Source organism: Talpa occidentalis, unplaced genomic scaffold (genome assembly GCF_014898055.3).
Source record: "Talpa occidentalis isolate TD23 unplaced genomic scaffold, MPIMG_talOcc4v2.1 talOcc4.5, whole genome shotgun sequence".
Classification (NCBI taxonomy): Eukaryota; Metazoa; Chordata; class Mammalia; order Eulipotyphla; family Talpidae; genus Talpa; species Talpa occidentalis.
Genome location: NW_023604861.1, coordinates 84443001 through 84466680, shown reverse-complemented (window position 1 = coordinate 84466680; position 23680 = coordinate 84443001). Strand labels below are relative to the sequence as shown.

Sequence of the window (23680 nt, the reverse complement as noted above, 5' to 3'; positions counted from 1 at the left end):
TTAGAAGGTATCGTCGAATTTTTCCTCTTGAATGTGTTTGGGCTCGCTGAAAGGACTGTCCTCTGGGGCTTTCCGGGTATCTATTTAGAGAGCAAGTAAAACAGATGTTACATGATAAATCTTCTCTGGCATTCCAGTCTTCCTTAGTCATTGTATAATTTCTTCTACAGTTCATATTTCAGCTTCCACATTTCAATCAACCAACTGAACAAACTGTTAGAACCACTCAAATTCACACATTGAGTCAGAAATCTCTGCTTAATGCATCCTAATAAGTTAATTCAGCCTGATTTGACTTTATATTTATTCCACTGTGATCAACGTACCTGAAGGATTCATGTCTATACATTTCCCCAGGTTTATATTGATATGTAATTTAGCAAAAATCATGTAATTTTTTGGTGTGTATCACACCATCTTGTGGATCATGCTTTGTACTTCACCCTCTGGATCCTGTTTGAATTTGATTCTGTAAGCAATGAGTGGTGATGGAGGTAGGTCTGGAGAAAAACCACAATCACTACTGCAGGGAAGGCCATTCCAAATCTTTCAGGCAAGGGAAGACTAGTTTCCTTAGATAGGGGTAGAAGGGCCATTTCTACTGAAAAAGGAGATTCAGCAGAACTTAGGAACCCAAGGTTCTTTGGTATCTGCCCCTATATGTCTCCATGCTCACTTTCATAGTCCCACTGCTTTCCAGTCAGCTACCTAATCTATTTTTTTAAAGATTTATTTATTTATGCACACAAGAACTGGGGTACAGGTCAAAAGTGCGGGGGGTGAGAGGATTCACCAGAGACAGAGCGGGGAGCAGAACAGGCAGACTGACCAAAAGTACTGCTGAGGGGAGCAGTGGGCGAGACAGGAGAGGTCTGCTGTGCCATGTGTTCCCTCCCTGGCCAGCCGGGGATCGAACTTGTGTTGCAGTGGCTGGCGATAGCTTGATAGTGCTGTCTTTAACCCCTTCACCACCAGGGAGGCCCCAGCTACCTAATCTTAACAGAAGAGACATGTGATGTTAGGAACATAATCTGTCCCATAGGACAGTCATAGAAACTTTCAGGTCCTTTACACAGAGCTTGGGAAAGGAATTTAAACCCCTTACGTGTCACCTTCTTTCCCCAAGTTATTCAGGGCACTTAACAACAACTCACCAAAATACATTTGTTATGTTCAAGCAAATGCTGGTTAATCAGAACTTTTACTTCTGTAGGCACTTCAGTTTTAAAACGTGGTTGGAATTTCAGAGCCACGGCAAATCTAGGAAGTTGGGGAAGATGCATTGGGAAGTCTCTTTGTGGCCTTTTCTCCCCAGACTCTCGTAAGTCCTTGTCCCTTTTGTGCCTTAGTACCCTCTTTTTTTGCAGTGTCTCTCTCTCTTATAAGCTATTTTGTTTGCCACCCTTGAATGTCTAAATCTGAAATAGAATCTTAGACTGGTGCCACATATCCAACAGGTCATTTACCTTTAGCACCTGTCTCATCCCCATAGCTTTTCCAGAACTTCTACCTTTACCATGAAGCGCCATGAATTTTCCCAATTCAAACCTGGACTTCTTTTGCATTTTTACTTTTCTAACAAAGACGTCATGGAGCAAGTAAATAGATTGGCAGACCTTTTCCCTATCTTTCCCAGTGCTGTCTGGGATCAGTTTATTGACCACCTCTTTCAAGTCACTTGTCTGTACCTTAGGTCATGATTTCCATTGCCTTCTTTGAGACTTGATGGATCTGTTGGTGCTGAACATAAGAGGTCTTCTGAATCTCACTTGCGTTTTTTTTAGTAAAACCAACCTAGAATAACAAAGCAAAGAACCATTTGCAGTCTTGACATTAACATGAACATCTATCATGGTTGGCCATTTATTTATTTATTTATTTATTTATTTAAAATTTTTTTTTTAATTTTTAAAATTTATTTTATTTTATTTTATTTATTATTATTTTTTAAGTTAATTTTTTAAAGATTTATTTATTTATACAAGCACTGGGTACAGTCAGAAGTGCGGGAGGGTGAGAGAATTCACCAGAGCTAGAGTGGGGAGCAGAGCAGGCAGAAGGACCGAAGTACACTGCTGAGGGGAGCAGCGGGCTGCAGGAGAGGTCTGCGCGCCATGTGGAACCCTCCTCCGTTGGCCAGGGAGCAGCCAGCCGGGTATTGAACCCAGAGGCTGCAGGCAGCTTCGCAACCCAGCGCTCAACTGCTGCGCCACCGGGGAGGCCCGTGGTTGGCCATTTTTTAAGAATAGAGCATATTTTGTCTCGGGTACTATCCATGTCTGAAAGATAGCCCAGCAACTTTTGCCCTGAACAGCCTCAGTAATTAGTTTGAATTTTCTAGTTGCAACTTCACCATTCTGCAAGATAGATCAGCAGGGCTCTCTTCACAAACATGACACTTGAGGCTATCAGATGCAATTTTGGTTCCTTGAGTTCTGTATTTTCCCAATAGTTCTCAAATTAAACCTTGCTGGTGCTTTCACATCATACCAATCTTTCTTAGAAAATGGATCAACCACTTCCTCTTGGCTCCCTTTTTGCCACCTCTCGTAAGGCACTTCTTTCTGCCTATTGCAGTAGTGCTGCTCAGAGAGCCAAAAGTGTCTCTTAAAAAAACACCCTCTTTGTCTCCTATCTTTCCAAAGAGAGTCTTTTTCACCCAGAAAAGGTGCTAAATGGGGAATAAACAGGCTTTTGGAGTTGAGATGGAGGGCCCCCACATATCAAGCCTCAAAGCTAAACCCAGGATGAGAGGGCCTAAGGGCTACATGGGGATCCCCACACCTCCTCCCCTGCCTGGCTGTCTCAGCTCCAGCCCACACCTGCTCCTCCCCTCATCTGCCCCCCTGCAGCCCCTTGCACCTGACAGGCCAAGAGCAAACAATGTTGTTTGTTCCTCTTTACCCGGAATGCACAGGGACACAGAGGTGGTGCCTTGCAACTTCGCAGTTTCCTAACTTTTTCCTATGTGTACTGATTTTAAGACTTTCTCTGAAATCCTATGCTCTTCAATTATGCAGAAGTCAACAAACATCTAGTTGTTTGAGGTCTATTTTATGTGGTGAGTTTTGAGTGTTACAAAGTAGTGAAGAATGCTATTTCCTCCCATTGGCTCCTCACAATCTCATGGTGGGGGAGGGAGGAACAGAGACACTCATCCTCAATGCACTAATGCAAGCGTCAAACTATAGAGACAGAGTCTATGGAAGTATGAACACAGAGATTAATTATTACTGTAGAGATCCAGCTCCTTGGAGGAAGCTTTCCTCTGTAGACACCTCCAAAGAGAGGAAAGCCTACAAAGGCATGGGAGTGGGTAAGATCATGCAGAAAGAAAATGCTTCTAGAGAGAAGAGCTAGCTAGTAGACTAGTTGGGGTCTCCAACTTCTGGGGTAGACAAAGACAGAGAGAAGAAGGGATGATCAGAGAGGAAAGTTGAGGATTCGGACAATCTTAGTGCAGTGAGGCTGGCACATTTTCTACTCAGTAGACACTTTAGAGCTGATTGGGACCTTAGCTGCAAATTGGTCAAAGCCATTTGTTCCATTGAAAAGGAAGGACATTGAGGCCCAACTAAGTGGGAAATTATTTGCTCAAAAGACAAAACTTGGTCCAGGACTCTGAGCTCTACCTCATTCTATTTCATATCCCTTGACAGCCCAAGACCCAGGTCACACCTCATTCTTCATTTTATTCACCACTCACACCACCACGGTGCTGTGCACATGGTAGGCACATGTCTATTTGCTGGATGGAATGCTCTTTCTCCCCATGCCTCCAGTTTCTGAAGAAAGGGACAAGTGATCCCCCACCAAACCTCTGTGACACCACAGACACTGTGCGGGGTATATTTATTCTCTCTTGTCAGTCCCCACAGTCATGTTCTTATTCCCACTTTTCAGATCTTGGAGAGCTAAGTGATTTGTTTTATAGCTAGCAAACATCCAGAATTCAAACCCAGGTCTGACACAAAATTCCAAAGTGAGAGTTTCCATTTAAATGCCTGAAAATAAATTCAGTTAAATTGATTTCTCCTCTGTGCCCACACCTCTTAGAGGGAGATGGGGGATATTTTTCCTTTGGGGTAAACAGGAAATAAGTTGTAGTAGAAGAGTGTCTGTGAGAATAAATTCTTTTAAGGACTAACTAGTTTTAACTACATGTAACTTACTGAAGTTCCAATAGAAGAGGTGAACTTTTTTTTTTATAAAAAGATTTTTTAAAATTTATTTAGGCATACAAGAACTGGGGTGTAGGCCAGAGTTGTGGGGAGTGAGAGGATTCACTAGAGACAGAGTGGGGAGCAGAACACGCAGAACAACTGAAATACACTGCTGAGGGGGACAGCGTGTGAGACAGGAGAGGTCTGCTGCACCATGTGGGGCTAGCTCCCTGGCCAAGGATCTAATTCGTGCTGTAGTGGCTGGAAATAGCTTGATAGTGCTGAGACTTAACCCCTGTGCCACCAGGGAGACCCCAAGGTGAACTTTTTAAAAAGAAAGACTTCAGCCCCTCTCAACTTTATTGACATTTGAGTCTGGTCTGAGAGTTCAATAACTCAGGGTTCTTGTTAGAATGGAAAGATACAGAAAAAGCTGGGTTATGACACATATGACTTCTTCAAGTGTCTTGCAAGCAGAAGTTGGAGAAAGGAGAAACTGAGAAAGAGGTTTTTGTGCTTAGAGGAGAGGGAAACAGAGATGATAACGGTGGTGATGGTGATGGTGTTGGTAGCGGAGTGTGGGTGCGTGTACCGTGTTGATGCCAGATGGTGCTGGACAGGGAAAAGTCGGATTTATCATAGACCCTGAATACTAGCCAAGAATTTTTCTTGTCCCCTTGTAATCTTTTTAAAACTCTTCCATAGGGACTTCTGGGGTTATCACCAAGATTTTGCTACCCCCTACTATGCCTGGGAAGGTTGACTCCAGAGGTTGGGGGCAGGATGGGAGAGGACTGACATGGATGGGGTGCTGAGGGGAAACCTCATTATCCCAGCCAGGTGCAGAGGCTGGACCTTACTGCCAGCTGGGGGTCCGGGAGTGGGGCAGGGCCTCTGGCTGCTATTTGTTCAGCTCCAAACTGAGGTTCCTGTTAGGAAGTGCCCTTATTTATGTCCAGACTGATTTGTTTGCTGTTCACACTTGCATGGAGAGTTGCCCCTTGGAGTCCTGACTTCAAACAGGGGTAGGCGTGAGAAGGGAGAGTATGGGTCAACTCAGAGCCCCAGGGTCCAGTGAATAATCTGGGAAAATCAACCTCTAAAAGCTCCTGATGAGGAAGGGGAGGGTTGGACCCCACTGAAAGCTCTGCCCTGGGTACCTGTTTACCAGAGAGGAACCATGTAGGGTTTGCCCAGCCAGGTGTCCTGGGTCAGAAAGGCACTTGGTTGGCATATTCACCAGGCGATCTGCCTAGTGAGGAGGAAAATCCTAAGGTCAGGCCCCATTTCTGGCTTGGTGATTCAATTGGTCTGGAGTGTGGCTTTGGCATCCCAACTTGTAAAACCTCCTGAGGTGATTCCACTGTGCAGCCAATGTGAGAACCAGGGTTCTAGTGTCTTTTTTTTTTTTTAAAGATTTATTTATACAAGAACCAGGGTACAGGCCAGATGTATGGAAGGGTGAGAGGATTCACCAAAGACAAAGTGGGGAATAGAACAAGAAGACCAACTGAAATACACTGCTGAGGGGAGCAGTGGGCAAGTCAGGAGAGGTCTGCCATGCCATGTGGGTATCTCCACGGCCGACGGGTTTCGAACTGGCACTGCAGAGGCTGTGGACAGCACTGTGCTCAACCTCCTGTGCCACCAGGGAGGCCCCAAGAGTCTCTTGTTTCTTAAACTTTAATGTACATGTGAATCACTTGGGGATCTGTTTAAATCGCCAGTAATTCAGCAGGTCTGGGTTGGATGCTTAGATTCTACCCATGCTCCCAGGTGATGCTAGTTCTGCTGGTCTAAGGACCATATTTTGAGTAGCAAAACTCTAAACGTGCTTTAGACTCCTCGTTCTGTGTTCTCATGAGTCAGAGGGGAGGGGGTAGAGCTTTCTGTTCACCCACTCTTCCCCACCCTCACCTCACTTGGTAGAGTGATCAACAGACCCCACAGACTAAGTGATCAACAGACCCCACAGACTCTCTGACCAATGCTATTCCTCTAGTCATTCTCAGGAGCAAAACAGGTCCCTGACCCTACATGAGAACAGTTCAACTAGGTCCAGTTGGGGAGTGCGGCAGAGGTAGGGAGAGGGCAGAAGCAGTAGCAGAAGGCACGTCTGTCTCTTTTCCCCTGGGGAACTTTGCCTGTTGGGTAGATGGAACACAGACATTGTGTTCCAATGGCTTCTTGGATCTCAGCTAGCCCTATGACTTGTTTGGTTCAATAGAATGTGGAAAATGTGGAGAAACTAATACTGTCTAATGTCTGAGCCTCGGCCATATGATCTGAAGTTTTCTGTTGGACACTTGGGATACTCACTATTGGCATCCAGATGTTTTGTGAAGAAGCCTAAGATCTATGCAGAGGATGAGACAGCAGGTGAACCTGCCAAGACCCTGCATTTGTGAGTGAAGTTATCCTGGATGTGCCAGCCCCAGTCACGATCTAATTGCAGCTCAGCCTAGCTAGATAAACTGTGGGTCCAGTATAACATACAAACACAGGGGCCATTGTTCAAAAACTATTAGGAATTTCAAGCTAGCAACAGTAGAGTATTAAAACCAGCTGCAGGGTCTCTCGGAGTGTGGGGCCCCATGCAACTGCATGGGTTGTATGCCTTGAAGCCAGAACTGATTGCAAGCTCATAAGAGAGCCTTGCTGAAACCATGTGAAGCAGAAGGACTTCCCAACCGAGCACTGCCCAAATTCTTGAACCTCAGATTTGTGAACAAATAAAATAGTTATTATTTTGATTTAAACCACAAAGTCTTGGGGTGGTTTACTATATGGTGCACATCGCATGGTCTGACTCTCATAGCATGGGGGACCTGTGAGAAGAGATAGGGACAGGTCAATGATTTGGGAGTCTCATAGTCCTGCCCCTGTCTGGGGCTCCAGGGCTCTAGGTTCTGGGGAGACAAGACCCTCCTATCTCATTGTCCACTCCTCTTACAGTGCGCTGCAGAATTTAGGTCCTCCATTCAGCCGGCGGTTTGTGAAGGTTGGGACTTGTTTGGAAACCTGGGCTCTGTCAGGTTTGTTTCATGAAGTAAGGTAGGAGAGTCACTTAGTTTCTCTGTGAAGTAGGATGATAAGCTCAGGGGCCATGACGCTACTCATGGAGGCACTATTTTTGCTTTTGCAAGTTCTATCCCCCCCGGGGCGCCGTCCCTCCCCAGCTGCTGGAACTTAGCGCCTTTAGGAGGGGTGCAGCTTCTGGAAACCAACGGCCTAGGGACCAGGCCGACAGAGGCTGTCGTTTCTCGCATCGGGCAGCAGGGGGCGCGCGCAGACCGCGTGATGGGGCTCGGGATGCCAGGAGTCTCAGCCGGTCCTGGCCAAGGCTCTGAGAGGCAGCTGAGCCTCCAAAGAGATTCCTTGCACAGAAGCCTGCAAGTTAGGATCAGCTTGGCATGCAGAACACTCTGAAGCTCTGGGAGGTGAGACGGGTCGCTGTGTGCCCGCTGGTGGAGTCAAAGCTTCCTCATTTCAGAGGAGAACACGCATTCCCTCCCCGCCAGGAGAGTGTAGCCTCAGTTGCAGGTGACCCCACCAATGTCAAAACGAAAAAGACTACATTTCCCCTCTGTTCCCTTCCCGACTCTGGGGGCGCAGGGGAAGGGGACAAGGAAAACAACCCTTCCCCTGCGTAGTCACACGTGGGAAGTAGCAGTGTGTGGGGGGACTCATCTTCCCGCGCCCCCAGACCACAACCCTTCGCAGCCCAAGTGTGCTGCTGAGCAACACCCTTCTGTCCTGACAAGATGGGCTCATAGATGTTTCTTTTCTGGTTCCAAAAATAATATATACACGTGTGGCATAAAAATAAAACAATACTAAAATTACTATGAAGAAAATGAAAGCCCCTCCATAACCGCTAACAAAGTAACCACACTGTTAACGGCATTTTCCAGGTTTACTTTATTCCATGCATATACTAACATATCTATTTATTGTAATGATTTTTACAAAACTCACTGAATCAAACTGTAAAACTGTTCGTTAACTTGCTTTAGTTCTCAATCCATATTGCACACTTCACCATGTCAGTGTATATAAGCTCCACTTCATTGCTTGTACAGCTTGCAAATGGTGGGGCCAGCCCACCACCCATGGGCTTTAACATGGCTTCCCGTCCCCTTCGTGACAGGCATCCTGTGGACTCTGTGCTCCCTACAAGTTCTCCTCAGGAGAGATTCTGTACAATTGCTGGAATATGAGAGAGGTTCATTTTAATGTAGGCCAATGTAGCTGCATTGCCCTCAGCAGACTGTGGTGCCTGGTCAGCATGTCCAGTGTGAGGGCAAATTCCTGGTAGAGTTAGCCATGCATGGCTCTCAAGGTGAGGATTGAACCCCCCCCAATTCTTGGAACCCCCCAATTCTTGGAACCATGGCCCTTCAGGACATCCCAGCAGCTCATTAAAGAACTTAGGGGAGAGGAAGGGAGGGCCAAGGCAGGGGGGGCCACTGTTTGTTCAGTTCAGAAGTGACTAGCACAAGAAAAGCCTTTATAACTGCTCCAAGACGAGGGCTGATTACAAAGTGCTTTTTCCAATATCAGATGGTTTCAGTTATAGGAAGAATGTAGGGGAACCAAATAAGGGACCAGGAAAAAAATAATTATATTAAATTAGAAAACAAAATTAAGAGGCAACTATTAGTCAGAGACACTCTGCAGGGAAGGGCCAGGGAGGGGATCAAATGGGCAGGGAATGTGATCTTACACAGGGGACTATGGTGATGGTGCACTGGTGAATTTTGCAGGGACTACACCTGAAAGGAGAAAGCATGCATTGTATAAAAGGAAGAATGATGTAAAATATATATATATATAATTAAATTAAATTTAAAAATACACACACATACACACAAACAAACCGCAAAGTGCTTTTTCCTCCTGGGGAACCATGATGGGGGTTGAGGCACCATGCCCAGGAACCAGTCGGAGTGAGGCACTGGGAGGGGAACTGTCACTCCTGAGAGAGTGAGCACAGGTGCCTGGGAGACCAGCCCACTGGGCTTTCAAGCTCCAGCATCATCTGGAGGTGGGCACGGGGAGCAGATGCCATCTCAGGCCAAACCTATCAGCTCCACCAGAACATACAGCCTGTCTTTGAAGAAGGGAGAAGGCTCAGGAGTCCTTCAGAGGGATCCTGCGATGGAATCAGATGCAAAATTATTCAGTCTCTGAGCTGAAAAGCCCTGGAGGCTGGCTGTGCCAGGTGGGTGGGCAGGATGTGGACCCTTGGAGAAGCTGAGTAAAGACATGTTTGTAAGAATGATCATCCTGGTTTTTCCATGGTACCCAGAAAGAGATTCCCAGGGCATTGTTCTGGGTTCCCATGGGAACTTAAAGGGAAACTTTGACACTGGCCAGAGACTTGAAGTCTTGCAGATGAGAGAGGAAGATGTCCGCAAATTCCTTGCAGAAAGAATCCACTTAAAGGGGCACCAAACTTGACCTTCAAATGGAACAGCCCATGTGCAAAAGGAAAAGTGGTGGCATCTACATCATGAATTTGAAGAGAAAGTGGGAGAAGCCTCTGCTGGCAGCCAGTGCCACTGTTGCCACTGATGCTATCAGTGTCATGTCACCCAGAAACACTGGCCAGTGAGCTGCTGCTGAAGTTTGCTGCTGCTGCCAGAGCTACTCTTATTGCTGGTCACTTGGAACCTTCACTAACCAGATCCGGGCAGCTTTCTAGCAGCCAAGATTTGGGATGGTTACTGACCCCAGGGCTGACCCCAGCCTCTCACAGAGGCTGCCCACCATTGCTCATGAAACACAAACCCTCTCCTGTGCTGTGTGGACATTGTCATCCCTGCGATTACAAGGGAGCACACCCAATGGGCCTCACGTGGTGGATGCTGTCCCAGGAAGTTCTGCACATGTGTGGCACCATCTCCCGTGAACACCCATGGGAGGTCATGCCTGACCTCTACTTCTACAAGAATCCTGAAGAGACTGAACAGGAAGCTCAGGCTGCTGCTGAAACCGCTGCCACCACGGAGGAATTTCAGGGTGAATGGACAGCTCCAGCTCCTGAGTTTATGGCTACTCACCCTAGGGGGCTGCAGACTGGTCTGAAGGTGCAGTGCCCTCTGTGCCCTATAGCAGTTCCCTGGTGAAGACTGGTCTGCAGCTCCCCTGCCAGGCCACTGAATGGGGAAGGACAACCACTGAGTCCTCTTACGCTGTCCTTTCAGAGCCTTAAGCAGAAAATGGAAAGAAGGCTGATGGAAAAGAAACAGTTTCTTTTAAAAGAAAAGGATGATCAGCCTGCTTAGGAACAGGTAGGAGTACAGATTGAGGGGAGGGGCAAGGTAGGGCAGGAGGAGCTTTAGCTGGGGACCTGGCAGAGGCCAGTGTGGGGGTGTCTCAGGGCACCTTGTGAGAAGGTTTTCCAGGATCCTTAGACTGTCCTTTTAATCTCTGGATCCCTGGAAGATCTGGCTTAAGACTCAACAGCTCCTCTGGGGCTGCTGGAAGCCTGGCAAAGGCTTGCTTCCCCCAGGTCTTGGGGGCGCTGACAGCATCAGTGCTGTTCCCTGGGCACTGGGGGCTTCTTCCTCTGGCTATGTGGGTTCAGGCCCTCAGCTGTGCCTGGCAGAGGGCTCTTCGCCCTTTACACCAACCCCTCCACCAGGCGGACAGAGAATTAGGGGTGCAGGGAGAGGGGAGCTTTCGAGCCCGCCTGGAGGGTGAATCCAGAGGGGTGGAGGGGCCAGAGGAGTTGTGCCAGGCTTTCCGCCACTGGCCCTTCCTCAGCTACTCGCCCTCGTCAGCCAGCTCCGTGTCCTTCGGCCCGTGCTCAGGTCCTGCAGTTTCCTGCGCCCTCCTTTTTCCCTCCGTTCCTTGTCATGATTTTGGGTGCAACTCAGTTTTGACGGAGTTGGCCCTCCGCGTGTAGGCCCATTCCGGACACCGTGCGGAATTCCTGCCACTGGAAGGAGGGGGCACCCATTGTTCCCCTGCCGGGGAGCTGCCTCCTCCAGCCGCCCCGACGGGGAGCCCACGCCCCGCACCGCGCCTGCTGGCGGCCGAGCCTCCCCCGGGGCGGGCGGCCGGGCCTTCCCCGCGACCCTCCGCCGGCGGCCGCCCGGGCCTGTCGCCGCGGGCTGAATCGAGGACGAGGGATTGAGGCGGCCGCCGTGTTTGCCCAGCGCCCGCCCCCGCCGCCGCGCGCCCTAATCCCCGATACACTTGCGAGTCGGCTCCCTGCCCCGGGCCCCGCTCCCCGACACGCAGGCCGGGCGCGGCGGTGCATCCGAAATGCGGCATTTGAGTCGCGCGCTGGAGGAAAACTGTAATTGCCCTTCTCCGCCCCTAATCCTCCGACAGGGCCCCCCCCCCCCCCCGCCCCCAGCCGGCTGTGGCCCACAGATTAGCGCGGGAGCCGCGGGCCTGCGCGGAGCGCCCCACACCCCATCCCGGCCTAAGGGGCAGTCTGGACACGACACACCCCACCCTCAGCCCCCTCTGCACCCGTGCTCCGCCGAGGTCTGTCCAGATGTGAGGGCCAAGAAGTCCTGGAACGGGCTCAGGAGATTGCCAGGGGAAAAATAGGGGTAGACGCGAGAGGGAACACCCGCCAACTTGCCAGGGCACACCCCAAACGAAGGGACAGGACACCCTAGACCTTGATGTTCTTACTGTGGCAAGAGAAGGTGTACAGAGGGTCCACGGCCGGAGCTGAGAGCCTACGATGGAGCTGGGAGTTGGGAGGTCCCTGTGTGCCCCCAAACCATCCTCGTGGTCTCAATGCTAGGTGGTTAGCCTGCTCCTTGCGGCTCTCCCTCATCAGTCTTCAGCCACTGAAGATGGGTGGGAGTGAAGAGTGCCTAGACCTCCCTGGTCTAGCTTGGCTCACACTTGGTTTCTCTGTGCAAGACCAATACCTGGCGCTGTGCCTTTCTGGGGTCCAGGGCCCAGGGAGTTGGGGCTTCTTCTGACACCCTGAAGCCCAGGGAAGGAAAGCTAGGCTGGGGCAGAGGCTGGGCTAGTGTAAGTGTAAGTCTACAGAAACCAAACACAAAAATGTAGGAGAGAAATCAGGCTGTGACTAAGAGGATGTGATACCAAAGTAGACATCTCCGGGTACCTCCCTTAACACTCGTCAATGGGCCTGAGACTGGGATGAGGCAAGTGGGGGGCATCACCCCAAACACAGCTTAAGGAGGCACTCCCTCTCAAGGTTACACAAGTGCATGTCAGTACCCAAGAGAAGTGCCTCCTTTAATTTTGCAACCCAGGTACCTCCTTGCCTCACCTTACATCCAGGCCTCCCCTGGCCTCAGGTAGCCTCAGTCATTGTCCTTACTCTGTTGATTTGTCACAGCCCCCACACCACCTTGACATCCTCATTATTCACTTGGTTGGTGCCAACTGTCTCCCAGCTGGGACAGAAGCTGAATGAGGCAGGGACCTCCTCCCTTGAAGTCCCTGCCAGATCCGTGTCTAGAGAGGCAGCGAGAGCTGAATAGATACATAGCAGGTGAATGAATAAGTGACAGTTTTCTCCCCATGCCTTATTCCTGGTTGAGGAGCAGGCGGTCCGAGTCACATGTGTCCTCAGTAACCGAGAAGGGCTGAAGCCAGGCTCCTGTGTCCTGGAACTCTGTCTGTGTACCCGGGCTATAGTATTTCCACTTCATGTTTAGTAATTGTGTCGGGCAAATCCTGAAGACACAGCTTTCTGCCTCATGCATGGAGTGTGGGTTGGTGGGGGCCTGTCAGCTTTCTCTTATCATACCAGATGCATGGCCACTAACTGCAATAAATGTGACTGTGCATGTGTGCGTGGGTGGGATTGTGTATGACATCTGTTGGGGGTGTGGGGGGTGTCGGCTGTGTATGAATGTGTGTGTGCCTGGGGAGGTGTGTGTGTGATGTGGTATCAGAGAAGGGTGTTATGGACTCTTGGATACCAGCATAGGTGGGGGGTGTTGGCTGGGTGTGTGTGTCTGCTGGGTGTGGGTGTGGATGTAGTATCTCCTGGGTTGAGTCTGTGTTTGAGGTGTCTGCTGAGGATGAGGGTGAGCGGTGTCTGTCAAGCATGCACATTTGGGCTGGCGTGTGTGTGTGTGTAAAGTCTGTGCTGTGTGCAGGTAGCTGCTGGGTATCTGCAGACTATCACGATGCTGCCTTCTGGATGGCTCTATGTAAAATGCCTGGTAATATTCTCCCCCTGATGACCATGTGCCTGGTCAGAGAGTGCTGCCCCTAGGTCTGGGCTGGCTACTGGGGCATTCACAGAGGGTCTGGGAAGTCTAATATCTCAGATAGTCAGGAAGCTGAGGGACAATAGTTACTGCTATGATCGGGGGCATGAAGACCCAGGCAGGGCTGGGTACTGCTGCAATAATGGGGCAGAGGCCAGTGCCTGGAGTCTCCAATCTTGTTGAATACATGTGACAAGGCCCCATATATCACACAGGTTCCAGGCAAGGGAGGGCAGTGGACTCAAGCCAGGCAACAAATTCAGGCTCAGGATAATTTAGATTCAGAGGGAATCTGAATCTGGGAGAAGGCTGAGCTCAGATGGTTAGGGCATGGTAGAGAAGTAAGCCAGCTCTGGAAGTCCAGGTCTAGCCTATATGGTCCCCTTCTGGGTAGATGTAGCCCCATTGCAGAGCACAGGAATCAGTGCAGGAAGCAGGAGCTGGACCCACAAGGTCAGGTGCCCTTGTGCAATACACAATGTGCCCAACTGTACACAATGACCCTGTACCTTGGCCTGGGAACCTGCGACCTCTGCTTCTCAGGGGCTAAGCAGAGAGGATGTCCTCCTTAGGCTTTGGAGGAGAGGGATGGCCTGGCTGGCTGGGAAGGGGCTGGCTTTGGAGCAGGATAGATGGAGGCCTGTAGGCTGGGCTGATTGAATCCTAGGTTCTGGGCTGGCCTTCACAGTAAAGGTACGGTGGAAAGCACCAGCAATCTGGAAACTTCCCATTCAACAGAGGACCAGAATGGCCACTCAAATTAGTCATGGAAGACTTGGGATAGGAAAGAAAAGCCAAAAAAGCAGAAGGCGGGTTGACCTAAAAGGGCACTCAGCAGGCTAGACAGTATGATAGAGTTGAGTGAAACCTCCCAAAGAGTGACAGGAATCACCAAGATGACTTACTCACTGGGCTTGTTACCTCGGATTCTTAACTCCTTTCTGGCCTCAGTTTTGTCATCTGATGCATTAGGGTTCTTTCCCCTGTGACTAATCACAGACAGAATTGGCCTGGCTTGGGACTGACCCAGATGAAGGTTGACACAAACTCTTGGCCTTGTTTGCAAGGGACACTGGGTGGGGGTGGAGAGCGTGGAGATAAGTATAGCACACCACCCCCCACCCCACTTCCCACCCCCACTGGAGATGCCCATGCAGAGCCCACATCCTGCTGGCTGGACCGCCCTCCCCGCCAGCACATATATGAACAAAGATGTGTGACTACGACAGGCTTTTAGCTCCAAGAAGGGTGGTATCTTTCTAAATTCTAGAATTAAATGTGGAGCCCTCATCTCTTGACTTCCAGATCTGGGAAACTCACGCAAACTTCAGAGCTGAGAGGACCATTTACTTTGGTTGCTGGGGCCTGGAGGACAGAGAAGGGCAAGAGGCAGGGAATTCCAGGGCTTTGGAGGTCAGAGAAAACGGAGGAGAGGAGCCAGTCAGCTGCCTCAGCACCCAGGCGGGAGGGGCAAGTGATGAACAAGATTCTCCACCTCTCAGTAAGACAAAAAAATTATTTCTCCTATTTCCTTCCCTGAGATTAATGATAAACTGTCTGTCCCCTAAAAGAAAATGATAAAGACTCTAATTTTACTTGGAGGCTTAGAAATGCCATTTCTACGCAAAACAGGGAGCCCATAATCAGACTTGAGCGGGGCAGAGCTTTGATAGAAAATGTTTTCCTCTCCCCTTCTATTTCCTCCCCTCCTTTCCCTCCCAAACCAAATGCCCGACAGCTAAGAACAATGCTCAATAAAGTGAAATAATATTTTAGTCAAAATAGGCCAAGACTGCTCCCAGCCAACTGTAAATTAGCATTTTGAGGGCAAATATGCAGACAATTTGAGATAATGAAGGCTGATTATTCAATCCAATGAATGTTAACTAGGGAGCAGAGGCTCCTTGGCCTTATCTCACTCCCTTCGATTTATTTTTTTAATCGTTTCACATTTGAACTCTTTATTTGTTTCTGTTCTATGTGCCCCCTCCCTATTTCTCTCCCTCCCTCTCTCCCTGGCTAACCCCTTCCAGTACACACACACACACACACACACACACACAGAATCTCACTTTTTTCTCCCCCTCTTCCACCCCTGCCCAGACCACAGAGCACCACCGGAGATAATCTGTCCACTTAGCCTTCTGCATGGCCTTGGGTCAGCTTAGTCAGGTGGGCAGGGCCCATGGAGCACCCACTGTGCACGGCCCTTTGTGGAGCTAGAGGGGGTGGGGTCCGATGTGCACTAAACAGACAACACAGGCCTACTACTCAGAGTTTAGAACAGGACTGGGTACAGGATATGGGACAGTCACGGACTTTTATAAAGAAATGTGGGGAGTGGATTTTTATAAAGAAGTGTGGATGAAGCCTGGGAATCAGGGGATACAGAGGAAACCCAAAACAATGGGAGGAATACCTTTCAAGATCTGCAACCTTCCCTTTCTGAAAGATCCTTGGGGAGCCCCCCAGGTCCGAATCATGGAAACTGTTCTTAAACTAGTCTTCATTCCAGACAAGATTATTTTCATGATTTGGGGGACCAGCTACAAAGTGAAACTGCAAAGCCCCTTGTTAAACAACTTACTGATAATTTCAAGGTGATGATGACAGCGCATTAAACCAATAATGCCCTGTCCTTCTTTTGAGCAGGAACCAGGCAATTGTGCCATCCATACCCATGCAGCTGGCCCTGGCCGGGTAGAGGTAACCTCAGAAAGTTTTCTAGAGGGGAAATGAAGCTGTTTTCCAGTGAGGGGTGCTTCCTGAGACTCTGGGGAGTGTCCTCAGTAGACCAGGGCTAGTGTCTGGAGGTGGGAATGGTGCTTGGTAGGAACCCCCAGCTCCTTAATAACTATCAGCACTGCTGTGTCTCCCCTTGGCAGTGCCTATCCTCCAGCCTGGAATAATGTTTACTTGGTGGTGAAGAGATAGCTCCCATCTGGGTGAAGGTCCCTCCACTATGCTGATGCCCCCTGGGTCTCAGCCCCACTCTTGCCCTCATCAGCCCCTGCCTCCTGGTTCCTGACTGTTCCCTGTGGGCTCTGCCCAAAGCCAGCCCTGCAGCTCTGCTTCCCTCAGTACCCATTGAGTGCCCTCATGGGGAGTGCAGAAGAAGTCTCTGCTAAGCTTGGCCTTCACCCTTTCTCTGTCCTACTCAGTGTGCCACACCTCACCAACCCTCCTGCATATGGCCACCCACCTTCACCTGCTCCAATCTCTTGGTGCCTCTGCTCATGCGGGCTCCTCACTTGGGGAGGGGGGGGTCTTTCTTCAACCTTCCCACCTCTTATCACACCCAGCCAAAGAGCTCTGGTGTCAAACAGCTCTGGCTCTATGCCAGCGTGTGCTGCTATAGGGTGACCTTTGTGGATGTACATGCAGTCAGCTCACTGCTCGGAGCGGCCCCTCGCGCTAGCCCATAGGGGAGGGCTACCATCTCACAGCTACTGTAGCATGTGGCATTCTCATCACACAGTATGACCACCGGGGTCAGGGCAGAATTTTTCTGGAAATCATTCCTGGGTGTTCAGGTTAGAAACCTTTATGCTGGCTCTTCCAACAAATTTGAAAGCACCCAGTTATCTTTTTAAAGTCTCTCCTTGGAGATAGTCTGTCCACTTAGCCTCCTGCATGGCCTTGGGATTTTTTACACAGAGACTGGTAAGTATAGGTGCAAACCAGACCCTCTTTCTCCTATATGCTCATGCACAGCAGCCAACATGGGTTTCCCTGTCCTGAAGAAAGAAAGCCTCCTTCACACAGCAGACCCACACCAAGACCAACCTCTGTGCTGAGCTGCTCTGCCCCAGTGCTCATGGCCTGTTTGCAGCAGCATTCATGTCCGGCCCTCCCCCAGTCTGTCCTTATGCAGGGAGCTGATCCCTGTGAATTGTGTTTCCCAGGTTACTTTGCCCACTGGTTTCCTGTTGGGTACAACCAATGTGAGACACTGGTGCTGGGAAATTATAGGGTGGATGGAGGGAAAAGGCCAGAATACAGCCCTCTGTATTTGTCTTTCTGTCTTTGGTAGTGTCTATTCTGTGCTGCCAGCTTCTGCCAGGCAGCGCCTGTGCCCCAAATTGCTTCCAGCTGTTGGCCCCTCCAAGGTGTGGCTTTGACCTGGCAGCCCCAACTCTGACTCTGGTAAACACCATCTCCTCCCTCAGATTGTTACGTGTCCTGCACTTGTTAACATTTGAGTCTCCTCATCTCCTGTTTCACCTCTTCAGTGCTCAGAGGAGAGCCCTCTGTAGCAAGCTACCTGGTGTGGCGGCCTTTCCTGCCATGGCATTCCTCAGACATGTGGTGGGGGGGCTGAGCTGTCTCCTCGTGGACACAGCTTGTCTCAGGGGCTTGCCCAGGCAGCTTATTCTGGACTAGCCTGCAGAAACATCTGGGCAGAGTCCTTCTGGGTCCCCTTCCCCAGCTGGGGATGGGGGGCAAGGGAGGAACCAGGGTGAATGGCAGCTCTCACCAACACCTCACTCTTCTCTTCTCGACATGTTTACTCACAGGCTGTCTGGAAAGTGAGAATCCTCCTTAATGGATGTTTCACCCAATTAAATAATTAACTCTGAGTGTTGCTAAGCATCCTCGGCAAATGTCTTCCAGTCCTGGAGGCTCCCTCATGCCAGGCTGTGGTGGCTGCCAGCTAGGCCTGGCCAATGCCGAACTGAGAGAGGATGTTGGGAGGAGCCAGGGGCAGGACATGAGTGCGCTGGAGAGAAGGGAGGGCTGAGACTCGTAGAGGAGGCAGCAGACTTCTGGAGTCTTTCCAGTTAGACCTGCACAATTCGCCCTCCACCTCATTCTCTCTTTTCCTCACTGCTCAACTCTTACCCCTTCAAGGTAAGGGAACAAGAGAGAAGCAGGCTTCTCCCTCGGGTGTGCTCTCAGTTATGGGAAAAGAGCTGAGCTGCCCTCCCCCCTGCAGCAGGCAGGCTGCGAATGCTATGTTCATTCATATCGTGGAATATGACTCAGCCCTTAAGAGGAGTGCGATACATTGACATGTATAGGCAGGAAAAATTCTCTAAGATATTGTGAGTGAAAAAAAAAATGCAGATGTCAGGACGTACAGTTTGATCTTATATGAATAAAAATAGCATACACATGTTCATCTATACTGTCCATCTATGGAAAGAGGGCTAGAAGGAAGGAGCCCGGACGTCCTTGGGTTGACCTCTGTGCCTGGAAGTGGAGTGAGGAGAAGGCGACTGTTCTCATTTTACTCTCTACATGGCTGAAATGCTTGACTCTTACAACCAAAATACCTTCTTTTATCATGTCTATAATTAAAGCAAAAATATAGTGAGGAACAATACTGTTAGGGAAAAAAAGGAAACAGCTATGTTTAAAAAAATGGCACAGAGGAGGATGTAGGAGTTACGGTAAATTAAAAAAAATAGATACTTAACTCCAGGGAGTCTGGAGTCTATTTTGGGGGTGGTGTGTGCTCCTTGGCCTTTAGTTGGGGATATGGACTATACCATCAAGCTCACCTACTTGAGGGCTTTCACCAGGCCATGCTGGCTTCCATGCGGATTTGGATATCCACTCTTGAGGCCGCTTCCATGGCCCCCACCAGTTCAGACTGGACATTCTCCAAGTCCACGTTGGCTGTCCCCAAGCTCAGCCCGTGAGAAGTCACTGCCTCTTCAGCCAGCAGCTGCACGGAGGAATCTGCATTCACCTCGCTGGTGATCAGGGTGTTTTGGGGGGGTGGTGCTGTCCTTAGCACACTCACAACCACTAGACCCGCGGGAACTGCAGGGAGGCACGGGGCGGCCAGGATGCCCAGGGATCCTGTCTGTGTGGGCACGTCTATCTGCTGGACATCGGGGCCTTTGAAGGACACCTGTGCGGAGAGGTGAAGGTGAAGGGCAGAGGTGCGGGCCGGCCTCAGTCTCCTGGAATCATGATTCTTAAATCAGTACTTTCCATTTTGACTTTAAGTCATAGAGAAAAATAGGTTCTCAGCAGACCATACTACTCACATGTAGAATGTATTTGAAACAAAATGTCCATAAAATGATGTTTACATTTAGTTTGACATCATGCATGTCATACTTTTCTAATTTTCCCTTAAAAAGTACTGGTTGTGACCCTCTAAATAGATTTGATGAGCATTAATGGGTTCCAAACTACAGCTTGGAAAGACACTGCCCAAACTGGGGCTTTGGAACCCTCTAAGGAAAGGCTTGGTGGTCAAGGGAGGAACCCTGGGTGTAGCTCTGTCTCCCGGCCCTGAGGGGGCAGAGGGAGATGTTATTCGCAGCACGGCCACTGGGTGGCACCACTGACTGCGTTCGCCACCAACTCAAGGGGCAGCCCACAGATTTATCTTTAAACCATTAGGAGCCAGAACTGAACCACTGCCTACCCCCTACACCACCTCCAGGGCCCTGGGAACTGAAAGGCATTACAGGCTGACCCCCAAATAGAAAAAAAATAAAAAGAACACCAAAAGAGGCCCCTGAGAGACCCAGACCCTGGCCCCCACTGGGGTTGTCTAGTCTTAAGAATGGAATCTAATCCCACCCAGCTTCAAAACTCAACTCTCCACTAGCTGTGTGGACTTGGAAGAGTTCCTCAACCTCTCCATGTCTCAGTTCCTTCACCTGCAAATGGGCATGGATAATACAATCTCTTTCCCTCAAGGAGTTGTAAAAATGAAATGAGTTAACATGCACAAGGCGGTAAGTGCATTGCCTGCAGTCAGTAGTGTAAGCTATTACTATTATGCTGCTTTTCCTCCTGACTGCTCCCTCTCAGAGGTGGGGCAGAAAGTGCTTTAGAGGTCAATTAACTGTAGAAATGAATGAAATGAAACCCGTGAGAGCACATTTCCACTCTTCCCTGCGCAGGGCAGTGGGCTGGAGCGGGAGGTGGAGTGTGGCTGATGAGGCTGATAAGCCACGACTCCCTTTTCCTTGTGACCTACCCTGAGGCCTAGCCTCCCTGACTCACCAAACACCCCACCCCCCCTTTTCCACCCCACCCCAGACCTGTCTCACCATTATTGAACCTCACACGGTGAGGCGGGAGAGATAGACCCTGACTCATAAACCCTGCCATGGCTCACATCACCCTCTGAGAAGGGGGGTGACAAGCCTCTTCCCTCCTCTGCACCTTGGACGCCCCCCCCCACCAGTCCCTCTAGGCCGGGCTTCTGCCCAAGGCCACCTCTTCCCCACCTCTCACCCATGGCAGCCCTCCCTCCTGTGTTCTCAGGTCCTGCTACAAAGCACCCTTGAAGCTCCCCACACCCCTTTCCTGACCTGACTCCTTCACAGGCCAGGCCTGTGTCAGCCATTGCTGGGTCTGGGGGACAGCACCTTCAACTTCTGACTTCAAGTTTAGTCATTTTCTATTTATCAGGGCATGATGTTTATTTAGAAACCTGAAAACACCCCAAAGTATAAAAGGTAACCTTTAAAATGATCACATTTCTTTTAGAATTTTCTCAATAGAATTGAGGCAAGTGGGACCTCCCTGGTGGTGCAGGTGGCTAAGCGCCGCACTGTCAAGCTGTCCGCAGCCTCTGCAGCGCAGGTTTGATCCTGGCCGGCTGGGGAGAATCCCACATGGTGAAGCAGACCTCTCCTGTCTTGCCTGCTGCTCCCCTCAGTAGTGTGTTTCATCAGTCTGCATGTTCTGTTTCTCATTCTGTCTCTGGTGAATCCTCTCACCCTCCCGCACATCTGGCCTGTACCCCGGTTCATGTATAAAAATAAATAAATCTTAAAAAAAAATAATTGAAGCAAGTGGAGTTGTTTGCCAATTGGGAGAAACAACAGAAGGGTGGGAAATAGATAAAGAAGAACCAGAGATGTAAGCCCAGCATTTAAATTTGAGTACAGGGCTTCCCTGGTGGCGCAGCGGTTGAGCGCTGGGTTGCGAAGCTGCTCGCTGCCTCTGCAGCGCCGGTTCTATCCCCGGCTGCTCCCCGGCCACCAGAGGAGGGTCCCACATGGCACGCAGACCTCTCCTGAGGCCGCTGCTCCCCTCAGCAGTGTACTTCGGTCCTTCTGCCTGCTCTGCTCCCCGCACCCTCCCGCGCTTCTGGCTGTGCCCAGTGCATGTATAAACAAACAAACAAACAAACAAATAAATAAAACATGCCTCTAAAAAAAATTAAAAAAAAAATTTGAGTACAGTAAAATTTACTCTTTACTGTACTTTTTTTTTTTAGTATAGCTATGTGAGTTTTGACAAATGCAGAGCCCTGTAACCACCACCAAAATAAAAATGAGTTACTCCTCTCCAAGCCTCCAATTTCCTTCTGCTTTATTTGACTCAACTTCTCTATCCCTTCCCCCGGGAACCAATCATTTGTGCTTTCTCTATAGTTTTACCTTTTTCAAAAATACCATGTGAATGGGATGCTAGAGTGTGTAGCCTCTTAAGTCTGACTTCTTTCATGGTCTAATGCACTTGAGATTCACTCACATTGGTGCATGTGTGAACAGTTTGTTCTTTTTCATTCCTGAATAGTAATCTATTGTACACCTGTACCAGTTTGGTTATCCATTGCAAGTTGACAGATATTTGGGTAGTTTCCAGTTAGGGCTATCATAGGTAAAGGTGCTATATGTGTGTTGGTGTATCGATTTTATAAGAATGCACACTTTCATTTCCCTTGGGTGAGTATGTAGGCATAAGATTGCTAGGTCATATGTAAATTATTTAAAAATAAAGAAAGAGCAAATCACTTTCCCAGTCTTCTAGCTCCCCAGGAAACTCCATCACCATTTTCTTTGTATTTTTTCAAGTGTGTGTGTTAGTGTTTGTGTGTGTATGTGAGAAAGAGAGAGAGATCACATAATATTTTTTAAAAAATACATATTATCAGATAATCCACATATTTTGCTTTTGTTGTCTTTTTCACTTAATGGCCCTTGAAGACCACACCTTCTTAGTTCCTGTAGCTGTCTCATTCTTTTCTATCACTCCACAGTAATCTGTATGTGAATGTACCATACTTATACCAGCGCCTATGGATGATTTCTGATCTGGGGGGAATGGACAATGTTATAATGAACATCCCTGTTCTTGTGCCCTAGTTTGAGCGCAACTACAGGGCAACCCAGAGGTGGAGTTCTCAAAAGAACAATGTGCATCCCAACCCCCGGGTACTCCCCCCTCCACTGGCCTGTGCCCCTACCACACCCGTGAAGCTGCTCTCACCAAGGCCACCCCAGCTGTCATTACTCACCCTACTCCACTTCTCTGGGGCAGGCCCTGTTGCTGACCCTGCTGTTCTGTTTGAAACATTCCCTTCAGGGACTTCTGGTTTCTCTTGATACCCCCATTCCTTTGATGGTCTCCCCCCATTTCCATTCCTACCCCCAATCCTGCTGCAGACATTCAGCGAGATCTATTTGGCCTTCTCCTGCACCCCACATCTTCAGCTACATTTGCTTTCAGGGGCTCTTTGCTTTAAGTCCACAGTTCTGATACTGTTCACATTGTGAGACCAATACCACAAACCAGACTCAGCATCTTCACAACTTCCAGAAGTTGTTCCTCACCTGCCCTGAAGATGCTGCCATGCTGCCTGCAATGCTGGGAGACTTGTCCCCTTCTCTCTTCCCCCCTCCATTAGACACCAGAAGTTGCCCTTCCCATGGATCTTGCCTTTTAATCCCACAACCAGCCCCCTGGGGCTGGGCTTCCTTCATTCCAGGCACCAAGCAGGAATTACTCACCAAATGTAAACCTTATACATTACAAGAAAGATTTTGTTAGCCTTTTAAAGTTCAGATTCAGTAACACATCTAGGAAGCGGTAGACCCAGGATTTGGCCCGGCAGTCCAGCCTGAGTCTGTGACTACACATCGCGCCTCCTTCCTCATGCAGATAGTCTTGTAACACATCATCGAGCCTCCAGGTCTTACCAAATTCATCCCATACTCGCACACAGACTGACCTCCTACTTCACTGCTCCAGGTACAGCACAACTCAGGTCAAAAGCCTCCTTGTCCTCCAAATAAAGCCCCGATGCCAAGCTTGCATCCACGGCCCTCCAAGCTCTGGCCAACCCGCCTTGCCGGCTCCATGAGCTCCTGAACCTGCAGCTGTCCTACTGTGTCCTGCTGGTTCCCACTTGCTCATCTCAGCTCACACATCCCCTTGCTCGGCGGGCCATCATCTTCGTCCCAGCCAGGTCAAGTCCAGCCCAAGCTTTATGACTCCTCCACAAGCCTCCCACTTCACAGGGAGAAACAGAGGCTGTCAAAAGGGAATACCCTCAACTCCTGCCCCAAATCTCTCTCCTCCTTAAGAGGA

At 49.5% G+C, this 23680-nt stretch overlaps 1 protein-coding gene and 2 pseudogenes across 1 annotated transcript; 1 reads left to right on the top strand and 2 right to left on the bottom strand.

Moving 5' to 3' along the window:
- Positions 1–9074, bottom strand: LOC119258577 (40S ribosomal protein S3a-like; annotated as a pseudogene).
- A 369-nt stretch (positions 9075–9443) lies between these two features.
- On the top strand, positions 9444–10328 carry LOC119258576 (40S ribosomal protein SA-like; annotated as a pseudogene).
- Positions 10329–18905: 8577 nt separating this feature from the next.
- LOC119258575 (ATP synthase subunit delta, mitochondrial-like) lies at positions 18906–22944 on the bottom strand. The gene is made up of 2 exons (XM_037526841.1): positions 22924–22944; positions 18906–19247 (listed from the first exon to the last, which is right to left on the bottom strand). Exons 1-2 carry the CDS (start codon positions 22942–22944, stop codon positions 18906–18908), a joined length of 363 nt encoding a protein of 120 aa, XP_037382738.1.
- Between the last annotated feature and the right edge of the window lie 736 nt (positions 22945–23680).

Bases quoted from the DNA above. Each gene is read 5' to 3' on its own strand.
- LOC119258575 (XM_037526841.1), bottom strand. From the start codon at position 22,944: ATGGCAGCATCTTCAGGGCAG. The intron at 19,248-22,923 runs GTGAGGAACAAC...CTCTCCGCACAG, and splicing joins TGGCAGCATCTTCAGGGCAG to GTGTCCTTCAAAGGCCCCGA.